This window comes from Anser cygnoides, chromosome 9 (assembly GCF_040182565.1).
Source record: "Anser cygnoides isolate HZ-2024a breed goose chromosome 9, Taihu_goose_T2T_genome, whole genome shotgun sequence".
Lineage (NCBI taxonomy): Eukaryota > Metazoa > Chordata > Aves > Anseriformes > Anatidae > Anser > Anser cygnoides.
This window is the reverse complement of record NC_089881.1, coordinates 9,379,656-9,393,483: the sequence shown is the minus strand read 5'-3', so window position 1 is coordinate 9,393,483 and position 13,828 is coordinate 9,379,656. Positions and strand designations below refer to the sequence as shown.

Here is a 13,828-nt window from a genome sequence, read left to right as displayed (position 1 = left end):
AATTACATTTCCTTTACATAGCTTATAATAAACATACCACAGATCACTTTCTGCCTTAAGGTACACTTTCAATTGCATTACTGCAAAATAAATCAATTATGTAATTTTCAAGATTCTCTAATAAGTGTAACCAAACATCGCCCCTGTTGAGGTTTAACCCAGCCAGCAGCTCAGCACCACATAGCCATCCACTCGCTCCAACCAACCAATCCCAGGTGGGATGGGGGAAAGAAACAGGGAAAAAAATATAAAAAAAAAATGTGGGTTGAAATAAAGAAGGTTTAATAGGACAGAAAAAGGGCAATAAAAAATAAGAACAAAAATAATGTACAAATCTAATGATGCAAAATGCCATTGCTCACCATCAGCAGCAATACGAATTTTTTTTTCTGACAAAGAGAAACTAGCCTAAAAGTAATTTTTACTTCTGTAAAATCTCCAAGTGATACCACAGCAAGCTCCTCACAGCTGAAGACTACAAAATATACCGTCTTCAATGTAAATACTGACTTCAGATTAAGTACTGACACACGCTGAACCAGTGAAAACTCACACTTAATTTTCAGCTAGCACTCCTCTGTCCGCAAGTTGTAGTTTGGCATGAGCTTTAAACCAAAATAAATTGAAGAAAGCAAACAATGCTGAGAAATCTTATTTGCACCAATGCTAAAAAGCTTACACAGAGTCAGCGTGCATTTAGTACAAGGAATGAAAATGGAACTGGTAGCATTCAGAACAAGAAACTGAAATCTGCTTGGACATCCATGAATGCAATTTCCTGTTTAATTAAAGTACTCGGACCCTCAATTTGAGGGAGCTGGAAAGGTATTTCAATCATTGAGCTTACAGCTTTATCTTGCCTTTTCTTATCTCAGTAATTGAAAAATGTTTCAATTTTTTAAACAGCGAAATAAAGGTAAGATAGACGTGTTAGATGTAAAAGAAGGTATGAAATAGTGCCAAGGTGCAGGCTGCCCTTCCAACACGCAGTTGTTGGTATGGGGCAGGGCTGACCCTGCACAGGCTTTGCAAACCTAGCAGTCATACACTCCTTCCTACTGCTAACCGAATGTGCGTCAGGTGAATGGTAACACGCATCACCGATGACATCTGGCTGTTACTTCTGAAGACAGAAGTCTGAACTAAAATGACACATTTCCTTAAATAAGGTCAGAAAATTTAAGACTGTTGGCAGGAATAGCATCTTTCATTAGACCAACTTGTGTAATTGGAAAAAGAAGAACTTTTACGTAAACAAGCCTTCATATTTGCCTGAAAGCTGCTCAGTACCAGGTGGCCTAATAAGATAGTGTTTGGAGGTAGACCTAGTAACATCGCTGTCACCACACCATTACTGAAACATTAAGCTCCTTTGAAACAAGAAAAAGGAGGCAGAACTTTCTGACGCAGGAAGTATGCCAAGTACCCCAACGCTATCTCAGGTTCTCCTACAACTCTTAGAGAAAGAAAAAAAAAAAAAAAAAAATCCAGTTCTAATCACTCTCAAGTCTAAAGATACCTTTAAACCAGAGAGGGGAAAAAAAAAAAAAAAGGTAACTTTTCAAACGCACACAATATCTGTATTCCCTTATAGGTAATGGAAAAATGAATTTGAAGAACCAAGAGCAAGAATGCAGACGCACACATGCTGCAGCTTCCAAAACACTCTGATCAGGTATTTGCAAGAAGACATTTTATAAAAACGCCTTTTTAGAGAAACGCTCCAAAGCAACAGGTTAATTCACCAATCACTCTCGTATTTCAGAAAACCAGATCTCCTGAAAAAAAAAAAATCTCTTTCAAACATAGGTAAATAAACATTTGCTATGTGAGCATTTTAGACTGGACATTCCCAAAGCTATTGCAAGCAGTCTCTGGCTCAGATTATTGTAAACACCATTCACTTAACAGGAGTATCTATGGAAACAATGGTTTATGGTTATCAAAGGCATATACGGATGTTAATTACACCTCTTCACACTTAGACCCTGCTCGCTGAGGTCGTGGTTGTGACAAGACTATGTGACAAAACACGAGATGGCACAGGATTAAGGAAATGAAGGCTTTATGTTCTTTTTTAAAAAACTGTTTTCTCCAACTTCCTAGATCACTGCCTCCATCACAAAAAGCTTCCTACGTGCAGCTGCAAACTGTATGAATCTACAGAAGGATTTAACCCAGCTGCTCATAATCACGTCCTTCTAATAATGCCTCAAATATCATGCTTTTATCCACGTAATATCCTTACACCCAAGTCGTCTTTGCATACGTCATACCTATAGCGTGCAGGTGTGTGTGTATATACACACAGCAAACGACGTTTCCAGAGAAGTTTCGGAAATTAAGGGTTTGCCTATGCAGTCAGTTATCACATCAAAACTGAATATTCACCTCCAAGAACTTCTACTTGAGTCAAACACAGCAGTTTAATATTGAAGCTACCAGTACCCTAACTTGTCTTGTGCTTTTGAGACCAATGTCTCTACAGTCTCTCCCTTAGCTTGCTTGTATCAGCTAAAAAAACTGTCTGTAAAGTTAAACAAAGCTTTAAAGGAAAACACTTTTGCAGTATAACAGAAACAGTGAAAATTAACTGTAATTATTTGCATTGCAATAGCACATTGGAGTCCAAAATATGATTCAGGTCATTCAGTGGAAAAAAAAAAAAACGTTTATAGAAGAACTATTTCAGCTTTCCCAGGCAGAAAATACAAGGTAGCACCACAGTGCAAAGTCAGCATAACAAGTCATTGTTCAACACATCAGTAACGCCCACTTCTTTGACTGGAGAAATGTTACTAAAAGGAAAGAAAGCAACATCTATACATTGTACGTTTAACAGCTGTGCTTGTCCAATTTCAAAAATCCTACGGTGAATAACCATTTCTGAAAAAAAAAAAAAAAAACACTCTGCATTTAACTTCTACATTAAGGAATCCTTAAGTACATCTAAATAACAAACATCAGACCAAGTCCAACACGTTATTCAGTGCTGAAGCTTTGCAAGTAAAGGCATTCCAAAACGTTCTTCCTTTTTTCATCCTTTGAAACAACATCCATCTCTGCTCTGGGGACCAGCAGTGGGCACTTCCATGCCTTTCCCATTCCTGAAACATCCATGCTATTTCTGGGAAACCTCTTTCTAGATCTCACCATTCAGTGTTCTTCCTTACCTGGGAATCTTCTTCCCATTGTAAAAGAATTATGTGGAAGAACATACTCTTGATGCATGCTACTCCTGCCATCTTTAGCAAAGTGTTTCAGGTTTTAAAGAACAAAACCACAGATACGTTCACACCACTCATTTTACTCTCCACTACATGGGAATGGAGCAAACCATCGTGGCTAAGGGCTTCGAACTGTGACAGACTGCTAGACTCATCGGCCTGTCTTGGAAGCACAGAATTACCAGGGGGAGGGTTAGATAAAAAAGGATTCTTTATTTTTGCAAGTCATGTAATCTTGAAGTAAACTGTCTTCCTAATGTTTTAAATTACCTGAATTCAGCATTCTGAAAATAATTCTTCCTTTAAAGAGGGAACAAACCTGAGCAAAAGATTAAATCAACATTTTTGCATCTCCCCTATTTCATTTGCTGAAGCAGATACGCTTATAATCTACAAATGTTAGAAATACACATCACTAGAAATGCTGAAAAAAACAGCATGGACAGCAACTTCCACTACACTTTCCTGAAGATACACTGGGAATCTGCTTAAAGCAATTGATCCAGCTGCCAATGAATTGAACTCTCCCAGCAGAGGTAACTTTGATTCTGCTCTACACAGACGTTGCAATTTTTCTGAAGAAAAGATTGATCACATTTCCTTCACAGTACAAAACAAAATTCCACAGGGAAAAGAGGGAAAAAACATTAAAAAAATGATGCTAATTTAAAGAGCTAGTAAAGAAGATATTATTTTGACCAATTCAAACTACTTTGTGTTTCAACCTCCTGTTTTACTGGAAAATGTTTCATTACATTTACAGTATAAAAATTATCTGAAGTCTGAAAATTTTACAAGTGTGAGAGGCACTCAAGAATCTCAAACAATTTAATCAGTCCTTTTTATTACCTTTTAACAGTAATGTTAAAAATAATAAAATAAATAAAACAATAAAACTAAAATATAATTCATAATTAAAAATAATATAAATAATTAATAGCAGAAACGATGAATTTTTCATAATACGAAAAGTAACATTATGTTACACACATATGTTACACGCAGCCCTGAGGAGAAGGACCTGGGGTTGGGTTTGGGGGAAAAACTGACCACAAGTCAGCAATGTGCGCTTGCAGCCCCGAAAGCCGCCCATACCCTGGGCTGCCCCAACAGCAGCAGGGTGAGGGAAGGGATTGTGCCCCTCTGCTCTGCTCCTGTGAGACCCCACCTGCAGCCCTGCATTCAGCTCTGGGGCCCAGGAGGAGGACCCACGAGAACGCTCAGAGGGTAGGAGCACCTCTCTATGGAGCCAGGCTGAGGGAGTTGGGCTTGTGCAGCCTGGAGGAGAGAAGGCTCCCGGGAGACCTCACAGAAGCCACGTGCCTAAAGGGAGCCTCTGCAGGAGAGCTGGGGAGGGACTTTTACAGTGGAGTGCAGGGTCAGGAAAAGGAGTTACAGCTTTGAAGCAAAAGAGGGCAGATTTAGATTAGATACAAGGAAGAAATTCTTTCCTATGAGGGTGATGAGGCCCTGGCCCAGGCCCTTCCCTTCCAGGGAAGCTGTGGGTGCCCCATCCCTGGCAGTGCCCAAGGCCAGGCTGGATGGGGCTGGGGGCAGTGGTCTTTGAGGTCCTTTCTAACCCAAACCATCTGATTTACAGTTTTTGCACCAATTTACAGTTCTACACCTCAATGATGTCTTTCCCGGTAGTTACCCAAGTGAGGTAATGGCTACGTTAAGCAGGAACACAAAAGTAGCTCCTTAACAGAACATGACTTTTGACAAAAAAGAGCATGCAACGCAGTGATAAGGAAAGCTTGCGTTGGTCACTGACATGCAACAGGGCAGTACAAGTTTGCATAACTTAGCCCCGTGACCATGCAATGACATACTTTTTAAAAAAAGAAAAAAATCCTACAGTAACAGGAGAAAATGCATAAAATTCCTGTCCTTTGTATTTTTAAATCTCAGTCAGATTTTGAATTAAATAAATTTTATAAAATTATTTTATTATAAATAAATTATTTATAATAAAATTAAATAAAAATGTTCCTAAAACATGAATCACAAAACTAAAGACAAAAATACTGACCTATATCATACAAGACCGCTTTTAATCAACATTTTCCCAGGATTTCCCCAGGGCTCTACTGCCTTTAAAGACACCCCTCATACATACTAGCATTCAATCACTGCTGTGTTCTATCTGTAACAAGAACTTCCAGATGAATGGGGTCTGAATTCAAACCATACAAAGTGGGGGCAAAGGATTTGGTAGCTTTCCCAGTCCTGGCCATTCTGTTGCAACAGATGTAAAATAATAAAATACCATCTACACCTGCATGAAAAAATATGGAGGTTGATAAAGTAACCATTGACCAAGTCAAAATTTATTACTCTGCCCTAAAGTCTTAACAACCTCTTCCTATTTGGAGACACCTGAAAGATTTGTTTCATACACAGCCCTGAATCTACTACATTGACAGCTTTTTCCCCTTCATTTCAGCTCTGTACTCACGCATCCCAAACACATATACTCACATGATACCGATAGAATACGTAGCATTTTTAGCATATAAAAAAAATCACCATACTGTGAGCAAGACCTGGAAAAATACAGTTATTTTGATGCTGATTTTGATTCAAAAGATTTATTCTCTGCAGGAGGAGACGCAGTGTCAATATTTGATTGACAAAGGAAGCCCTACACCTTTCAAGTTTTACATACAAACACACGAACCCCAAGACTCTCTGGAACATTGGAGAAAGCAGGCAGACAGAATCTGAAATAAAGACATCTAAAAGCCCAAGGGAGAATGGGCTACAAAGAGAAAAAACTTTACAGACTGAAAGTGTCTCCTAGGCTTAGTTAACCTGAGGATCTTGAACAGTTGAGTCTGCTCAGCTGCACTTAACTTACACATACATTTAACAGTTTCTTCAAAATCTGCATTTCGAGTGATAAGTAAATACCAAATAACCAAGATGATCTCAGATGTAATTCAACTTATGCTCAAACTAAACCCCTGACTCATTCTGAACAGACATGTCATTTGCAGAAGACTGGTGCATAAATACATTATTAAAAAATCAAAATACTTCAGTTCACTGGACTCTAGAGACATCTCCTGCTTTACTGCTTTGGCCACAGGAGAGAAAACTGCTTCCCCAAGTCAGATGCCCCAGAACAACTCCCTTTCTGCACCCCACAAAAGGGACTTGTACAGCAAGTTTCTTGTCATGCACTTCAAACGAGGATGGATGTTTGCAAGGCTGCACTAGACTTCAGCTAGAAGATGCACAGGATTTGGTTTGCTGCTATGATTTCAGTGTTACTGATTTGATAGTTTTGCCATAAATTAAAATTGACTTGCAATACTTGCAATCAGTTTTAATACTAAAACAATATTCTTCCTCTCTGAATTAACAATTAATTCCTTCATCTTGCCTCCTACGTGGCATTTGACAAGAGCTGCATTTAAATTATAACCCAGTCTGTCTCTTTTACCACTGTGAGTCACTAATACAATAGCAATTCATCTTAACTTGCTGCAATGTTGTCCAGCTTTGTTTTCATGCACAAGTGGTTACCGATGCTGCTTTACTCTGAAGCTTACTTTGCTAGGAAGCAAAATTTGGACTAACTTTTAGATCACTTAACACAGGATGACAACACTAAAAACAGCAAAGGAAAGACAACTTAAAAGCACAAAAGGCCTCTCTCATGCTTGCTAACCCTAAGTATCAAGATATTCTTCTTCAGCTAGGCATTATATCAGGACTTGCTGAACTAATGATAATCTTAGCAAGAAACAAATTAAAAAGTAACAGCTGCGTCTGCTAAGGATGCTCAAGAGCACAAGGCCAGGCCCCAGGTACAGACCTTGCAGGTCTCCTTGCTCATCTTCACAAGGTTTCTGCTGTTTCTAGGTCTCTCTCGACTCAAGAGCAGTCTAGGTATGTAAACTCCCAAACCACCAGCTTGTCATCAACTTTCCTTCTCATCGCACTTAAGACTGAACCGGAACTTTTCTGGATTCTAAAGATTCTAGATTCTAGAGACAAATTATGATGTAAGCACCACAGGGAAGAAACATAGCCACTGTGCTTTCATTTGGCTATAGTCAGCTCCTGGCAAGAGAGACCTTAATAAAAGACTCAAGCCCTCATTTTATAATACACACAATCAGCAGAGAACAGGAAAAAATAATGAAAAGAAATCCTACAAAAAGTCCTCTGAGAATTTTATGATCAGTGTAGGGGAAAAAGAACCAGCGGGACTACAGCAGTTTGCAGGACAAAACACAGCAGCTGCTATCTTTGATTCAGGAACAATCTACTGAGATTCAGCTGATAAATGAAGTCCACATCATCTAATGACAGTCTGATTCTGTTCACGCCATGAAACAGAAGCAAACATTTTAAAAATATTAAACTTGAGTATTTGAGTACCTATGAACTGCAACTTCAATGACAACAAGAAAATATTGAAGTTGTGGGTTTTTTTTTAAAGACTTGGGAATTAATAAGTTGAAACTTTTTACAATGCTTTGTCCTTCATAACCTTTCTCTATTGAACACTTAGCAAACATACCCATAACTCATACAGCTTTTACATAAAAGCAAACGTTAAAAGCAAAGAACAAGGATTACGGAAATCTCTACATGATGACCCAGAGAACGCTCCTTTTTCCTTGGTGTTACTTGGCCAGTCTTCTGCAGTGCTGTTTGCCGTACCAGATTCTTTGCCAAATAAAAATAGAAGAACAGCATATTAAATTTCCATTACTAAGAAACTGAAGCCCTCAAGAACAGCAGGAGGAAGCAAAATAACGCCATCATTCGTAATCATGTGAAGAAAAGGTGCATTTACAGAGGAAGCAAGACTCGTGATAAATACAACTAAAAGCAAAAGATGAGATTTTTTCAGTACTTATTAAATATAATTACAAACTCTTTTCTACCTCTCTCTCCAAAAAGATTTTATACTTGAACAGAACATTGCAAGAGAAAATTTTATTTATTTGTGTATTTTAATGCTCAAAATCATTCCCCAGCCATGTCTGCAGCCTGGCTAACTCACATCCAGAAGCGGAGACCTCTGCAAGACAGAGCCCCCATCTTCTCAACACATCCTTACCTCGTGAAGTCAACACGAGAAGATTCTAAACACTGCTCCTGCCACGCTGCAGAATAAATGCCCTGTAACATACTGTCCCACTGGAATATTCTAGCAATATCCAAGGAGATTTTTTTCAAAGGTTTTTGATGCTCTCTTGATGAAAACACGTAGTAGATGCACACAAGAAATGCATCCGAAACGCAGAGTTGTTTGTTGTCCCTCCCCAGACCAAAACCCAGGGTTTGGTGCAGTTAAATAAGCAGCTATTTTTACAGGAAAAAATGCAAATACATACCTTCAGTTGCTATGCCCCAACACAGCTATTGAAGAAACACGTTTAATCAAGAGTAGAGGAACTGGTGAGAACAGTTCAAACTTTACCAAATCATGCAATGTTGCTAAATAACTCCTACAGACCCTGCTACAGAAATTCACACCCCACACTACACTGTAGGGTTAACTTACTGGTGAGTCAGGGAAGGCCAGTTCAAAAACAAACAAGTAAAAAAAAAAAAAGAAAAAACCACAAGACAACCAACCAAAAAAACCCTAAATTATGGAAACAGTGCAAGAAAACATTTCTGAATTATTCTGATCGAATTGAGTTATGACTGTGACATTAGTTACATGGATAAAGACAGAATTCCAGAGCTCAGTTTCCCATTATCTATTCCAGTTAAGATTTAAGTCTAGCATATTTGTAAACTCAACTTTTGCCAGTTTGCTGTGGAAGGTCAATGTATAAACCCTGTTTGCTACTTACTGGGCTAGAAACTATCTAAAGAGGAACAAGCTGACAATAACCAAAAAAAAGATAATTGTAATCATCAGTTCTGTGTGTCTGCAAGTCTGTATAACATTACTTGAGCCATTCTAGCAGCTTGATTTGAAACACGCCTATTTGAAAACAGCCCACATGGAGATTCTCCTACCCAGGAACCTTGAACACAACACTCTGTACAGTGATGGCTGATGTATATACCACATACTCACTCAACTGAGCCACCAAATAACTAATTTCAGGTTTTTGTAAGACTTGTTTCTTCTTGTAAATTTTATTTTTGGTATTATACAATCCTGTCATGCAGTGTAAACTAAGTCTTAGGTCACTTATTTTCTATAGTTACTCTTTCTCGAAGAAGTAAAAAGAGATTACAACCTTCAAACATGAATTTAAGACTTCTGGCAGCTCTGGCAAAGTCAACTATGCACTGTAGACTTTCTTATTTTGTTAAACAAGACATTTCATTTTGCTAGCTCAGCACAAAAAGAGCCAGGCCCAGTTCATGTGGTTACATTATAGTCACTTGAATGAACAGAATTGCATCATCTTTACTGAACACTAAATTCAGAAACAAAACCATGTTAACAAACATGAATTAGAAATACATTTTGTTTTAGCTGAAATCACACAGGCATCTCATCCAGATGCCCTTCCTCATGAATCAGGAGGCATACAAATCCTATGTGTGATTACGAAGCCTGTACGTGACTTATGTACACTGCTCAACCACCACACTTAAGCTTCTCTAGTAACTAGTATTTACCATTTAGTGTTGTTCAATAAAAGCACATCCATTCATCTTCTCCACCAACACATTTTTCGGTAAAGAAAATTCAAGTTCACATACATCAGTTCTGCACAAAGCCTTTTAAAGAGTAAAGGTTGCCAAATCACAATTCCCCCAGTTACAGGAAGAGTCAGGCTCCCCATGAGAACAGCAGTTCAGTAAGAGAACACGTCCCCACAGAGCCGCAGGTCAGAAAACTAAGTTCTCCAAAGGTCTAAAATCCCTTGGCATTTCTTTCCTACTTCACATCACCTGCCCTGAGAATATCAGCTGGCTCTCCTGGCAAAACCAGCACTCCACTCAGCAGTTCTAGGCCAGTATTTTCATCTTACCGTACTAATATACTCGGCAGCTTTACCGCTCGAGGCTCTACAGGAGATATTACCAGAAATAGACCAAGCATGCTTATTAGGCTCAAATTTGTTGAGACACAGAAATATTTGCATCCACCAGAAGAAAGAGATTGCAAAACATGGTTTGAGGACTGGCTCAAGTATGAGTTTAACTCCCAGCTCTACAATTTAGGAACTGCACAAACATTTGAGAACGAGTATGCTGTATTAACACTTAGAGTCTGCAGCCCTTTTACTTGCAGATTTGGTCAATCTATGATCTTTCTTGCTACAAAATGTGAGTAGTCTCTGCAAAGAATCATAACAATTTGCTTACAAACATGACTCTACAGAAAGAAAGGCATTTTGAAAGGAAATTGATTTTTATTGGGTTTGGGGGAAGGGGAACAATGTGGGAAAGCACAACTCCTCATCCTGGTCACACAAATGTGGTGATAACTACTCTTGTGAACTTCAGTACAAAGAGCCTGGAGGATTGCTTAGATCAAGTTCTGTCATGACCTGAACCAAACCTAAAGCTGCTGACACCAAATGAAGTCCTGCCTTGCCCCCAACTGCATGTTCCCGCCCTGTAATACCCCTCCTTTAATCCAATGAGGATTTGTGTGACCGGACTGGCCATCCACCTAAGGAACCTAAGGTGTTAAGAGACCTTTTTTTGTTATCATTAGTCAAAATCCAAAGCATCTTCTCAATTCACTAACGAGTTGCAGGAATGCCCCTACAGACAGACAGACATTTGATGAGGAAACAAATGGCAAGGAGGAGCAGGGGAAGTCACCACTGCAGGCTGCAATGCCAGCTGGGATGACAAACAGCCCCTGGACAGCCCAGAAGGACGGCACAGAGCTGCAGCAGCACCACGCAGCCACCAGGCTAAGTCACGCACTGCATCCCCCGGAGCTGGGCCGTTACGCAGCCGATCCAAAACGCAGCTCCTGCCAGACTCAAATTTGTTGACAAATACTCACGCACCAACGGCAGAATGCAAATGTCTGAGTTGCCAAAGCTTGCTAATAAACACCAGAACTAAACCAAACACAGAAAATCCTGCGGACTGCTTGTTATCCATCGAGTCCCCGGCCTCCCTTTACAAAGGAGCACACTAACATCTGCTGCATGCCTCTTTTTGATTTGGGGAAGTGATTTAAAGAAAACCTCAAACAAGCATTTAAACCAAAGAAACACTGATTAATTCAAGTGCGTGCTTTATATTAAGGCTGCGTGCTCATCGTGAAGCACATAAAAGAACCTCAGTTTCAAGCCATCTCTACTTGTAGCTGCAGAACCACTTCAGCTCCCGCTGCTGGCTTATTCCACTGGGGGTAGTCACTTTCGGATAAAGTTGCAGGGGAGGGACTACACAATCTGAAAGCCAAGTTTCATGACCAACTGTCTTACATTACAGCTTGCTACTGAACTGAGATGTTTTTAAGCATGCAGGGATGCATTTTCAGAAGAGCTGACCGAGCTGCCGCATTAGTTAAAAACACGAATAGTGCAGCCTGCCTACCAAGACATGGTCACCGACGCTCAGTACTGCAACAGCCAAAGCTGCTGCACAGACGGATGGATCCCTGCAGCACTTCTTTCCCTACTGCCTCAACTGCTCCAAAACCAGCATTTATAAGGTGCAGGCCAAAGCAGAAAATGGAGACAGAATAAAAGTTATCCAAAAAAGCCTCTCTTTCACTCACAGAAATGCTCTCCCTGTGCAGCTGCTTGGGAAACTGCATGAACTCTGGAACCAAGAGAGAAGAGGCAGCAAAGCATAGTTTATTATTTTTAACTTTTAAATTAAATTATTTTTAAAAGCACTAAAAATTCTAGGTTATATCAAATTCACAGCTCTATGGAACACATTTTCAAAGCCTCGAGAGCTTATATAAAATAAAGTTTATTATCCACTATCTATCATTTTAGCAAAGATTAGTTAACAGCAATGAGCTCACAACAAATACTGTTCTTCATATCAAAATGAAGTCACTAATTAAAAGTAAACAGAAAACGTGTTCAGTTTGAGGAACAGCATGGATAAAATCACATTTAAATGAAAAAATGAAACTGAAGATAAATTTGTAAGTCTGTTAGGAAAAAATGTACCAAGGTTACTTGTTGCAGTATGCAAGCACCCAGAGAGGAAGAAATTATTTCATTTATGACTGAAAAATATGAAAAATCAATTTTTGTATTATATGCATGTATATGAACACTTCCATGTAATTAAACAATATGTGTGTATAACAAGTTTTACCAGGGTTATTCATCAGTGAAGTTTAATACTGTACGGTAAGTCTTTCTTCCTGCAGGAGAGAAATTTTGATAAAAATAACAGCTACTGAAACTGCTTAGAACAAAAAAACCCAATTCCTGGCAAGATTTTGTTGTAACTTCCTCAGTACAATTCATTATTAGTAGGTTTTCCCATATTGTGGAAGTTAGCATTTATTCTTCCTGAACAACAAGGTACCTTTATGAACATGAGATTTTTATTTTATTTTATTAGTAAAGACCATCTACATGCTCTTTGTAGATCAGGGCCATTCTTGCTACACAGAATCGTATTTCTTTGTATAATGTGAGGCGGAGTAGCATTGTTGGAGGGAAACAGTAACAGTACCAAGTAGCTCCCTTTCAAAGCATAAAATGATTTGATCCCCAGTATCCCTCCATATTCAGAGAACGCATTACAAATAACTGTGCTGACTCTAAAATAAGAAGGAACTATACCAAAACCATAAAACAGCTTGAGGGAATGCATCAACTTTGGCTGACAAGAAGCTCTATGTGAGCCAGCGATGTGTGCTTTCAGCCCAGAAAGTCACCTGTACCCTGGGCTGAACCAGCAGCAGCGCAGCCAGCAGGGCGAGGGAGGGGATTGTGCCCCTCTGCTCTGCTTCTGTGAGACCCCACCTGGAGCCTGTGCTCAGCTCTGGGGCCCCAGCACAAAAAGGACACAGAAGCATTAGAATGAGGCCAGAGGAGGGCCACGAAGATGATCAAGGGGCTGGAGCACCTCTCCTACAAAGACAGGCTGAGGGAGTTAGGGTTGTTCAGCCTGGAGAAGAGAAGGCTCCCGGGAGACCTCACAGCGGCCTGCCAGTGCCTGAAGGGGGCTACAGGAGAGCTGGGGAGGGACTCTGATAGGGGACGTAGCGATAAGACAAGGAGTAATGGCCTTAAACTAAAACGGGTAGGTTTAGGTTCGATTTATGGAAGAAATTCTTCCCTCTGAGGGCGGTGAGGCCCTGGCCCAGGCTGCCCTGAGCAGCTGTGGGTGCCCCATCCCTGGCAGTGCCCAAGGCCAGGCCAGGTGGGGCTGGGGGCAAGGGGCTGGAACCAAGTGGGCTTTGAGGTCCCTTCCAACCCAAAATATTCTGTGATTCTGTGAACTTAGTAATAACAAACTTCATAGGTTTCAAGTCATATGTCCAGACTTATGCTTAAGCCATTCAGAGGTACGACTGTCTGGGCGTGGTGGTTAGCTTTTTGGTTGTTTGTTTTTTTTTTTTCTGTAGACCAAGTCCCCTTTAGACAAAAGCAAGAAACTTGAAATTAAAAAAAAATAATAATGAAAAAAACAGCAATGAAGGGCTGGAAGACTTGACAACATTT

General features: G+C 39.8%; 1 protein-coding gene across 7 annotated transcripts in view; it reads right to left on the bottom strand.

The window, feature by feature from the left end:
* The window catches only part of WDR33 (WD repeat domain 33), a 68,224-nt gene that overhangs the window by 51,183 nt on the left and 3,213 nt on the right, over positions 1-13,828 (bottom strand). For 3 of the 7 annotated variants that reach the window (XM_013188094.3, XM_048063206.2, XM_013188096.3), the window contains exon 1: positions 7,051-7,200. The exons of 1 other annotated variant lie outside the window; for it this stretch is intronic. In XM_013188094.3, coding sequence (XP_013043548.1) covers positions 7,051-7,071 — 21 coding nt within the window. In that variant the 5' untranslated portion in view covers positions 7,072-7,200. Of the gene's footprint in view, positions 1-7,050; positions 7,203-13,828 lie in introns of those variants that run through there. 3 more of the 7 variants (XM_067002648.1, XM_013188093.3, XM_013188089.3) reach the window with 2 other exon arrangements.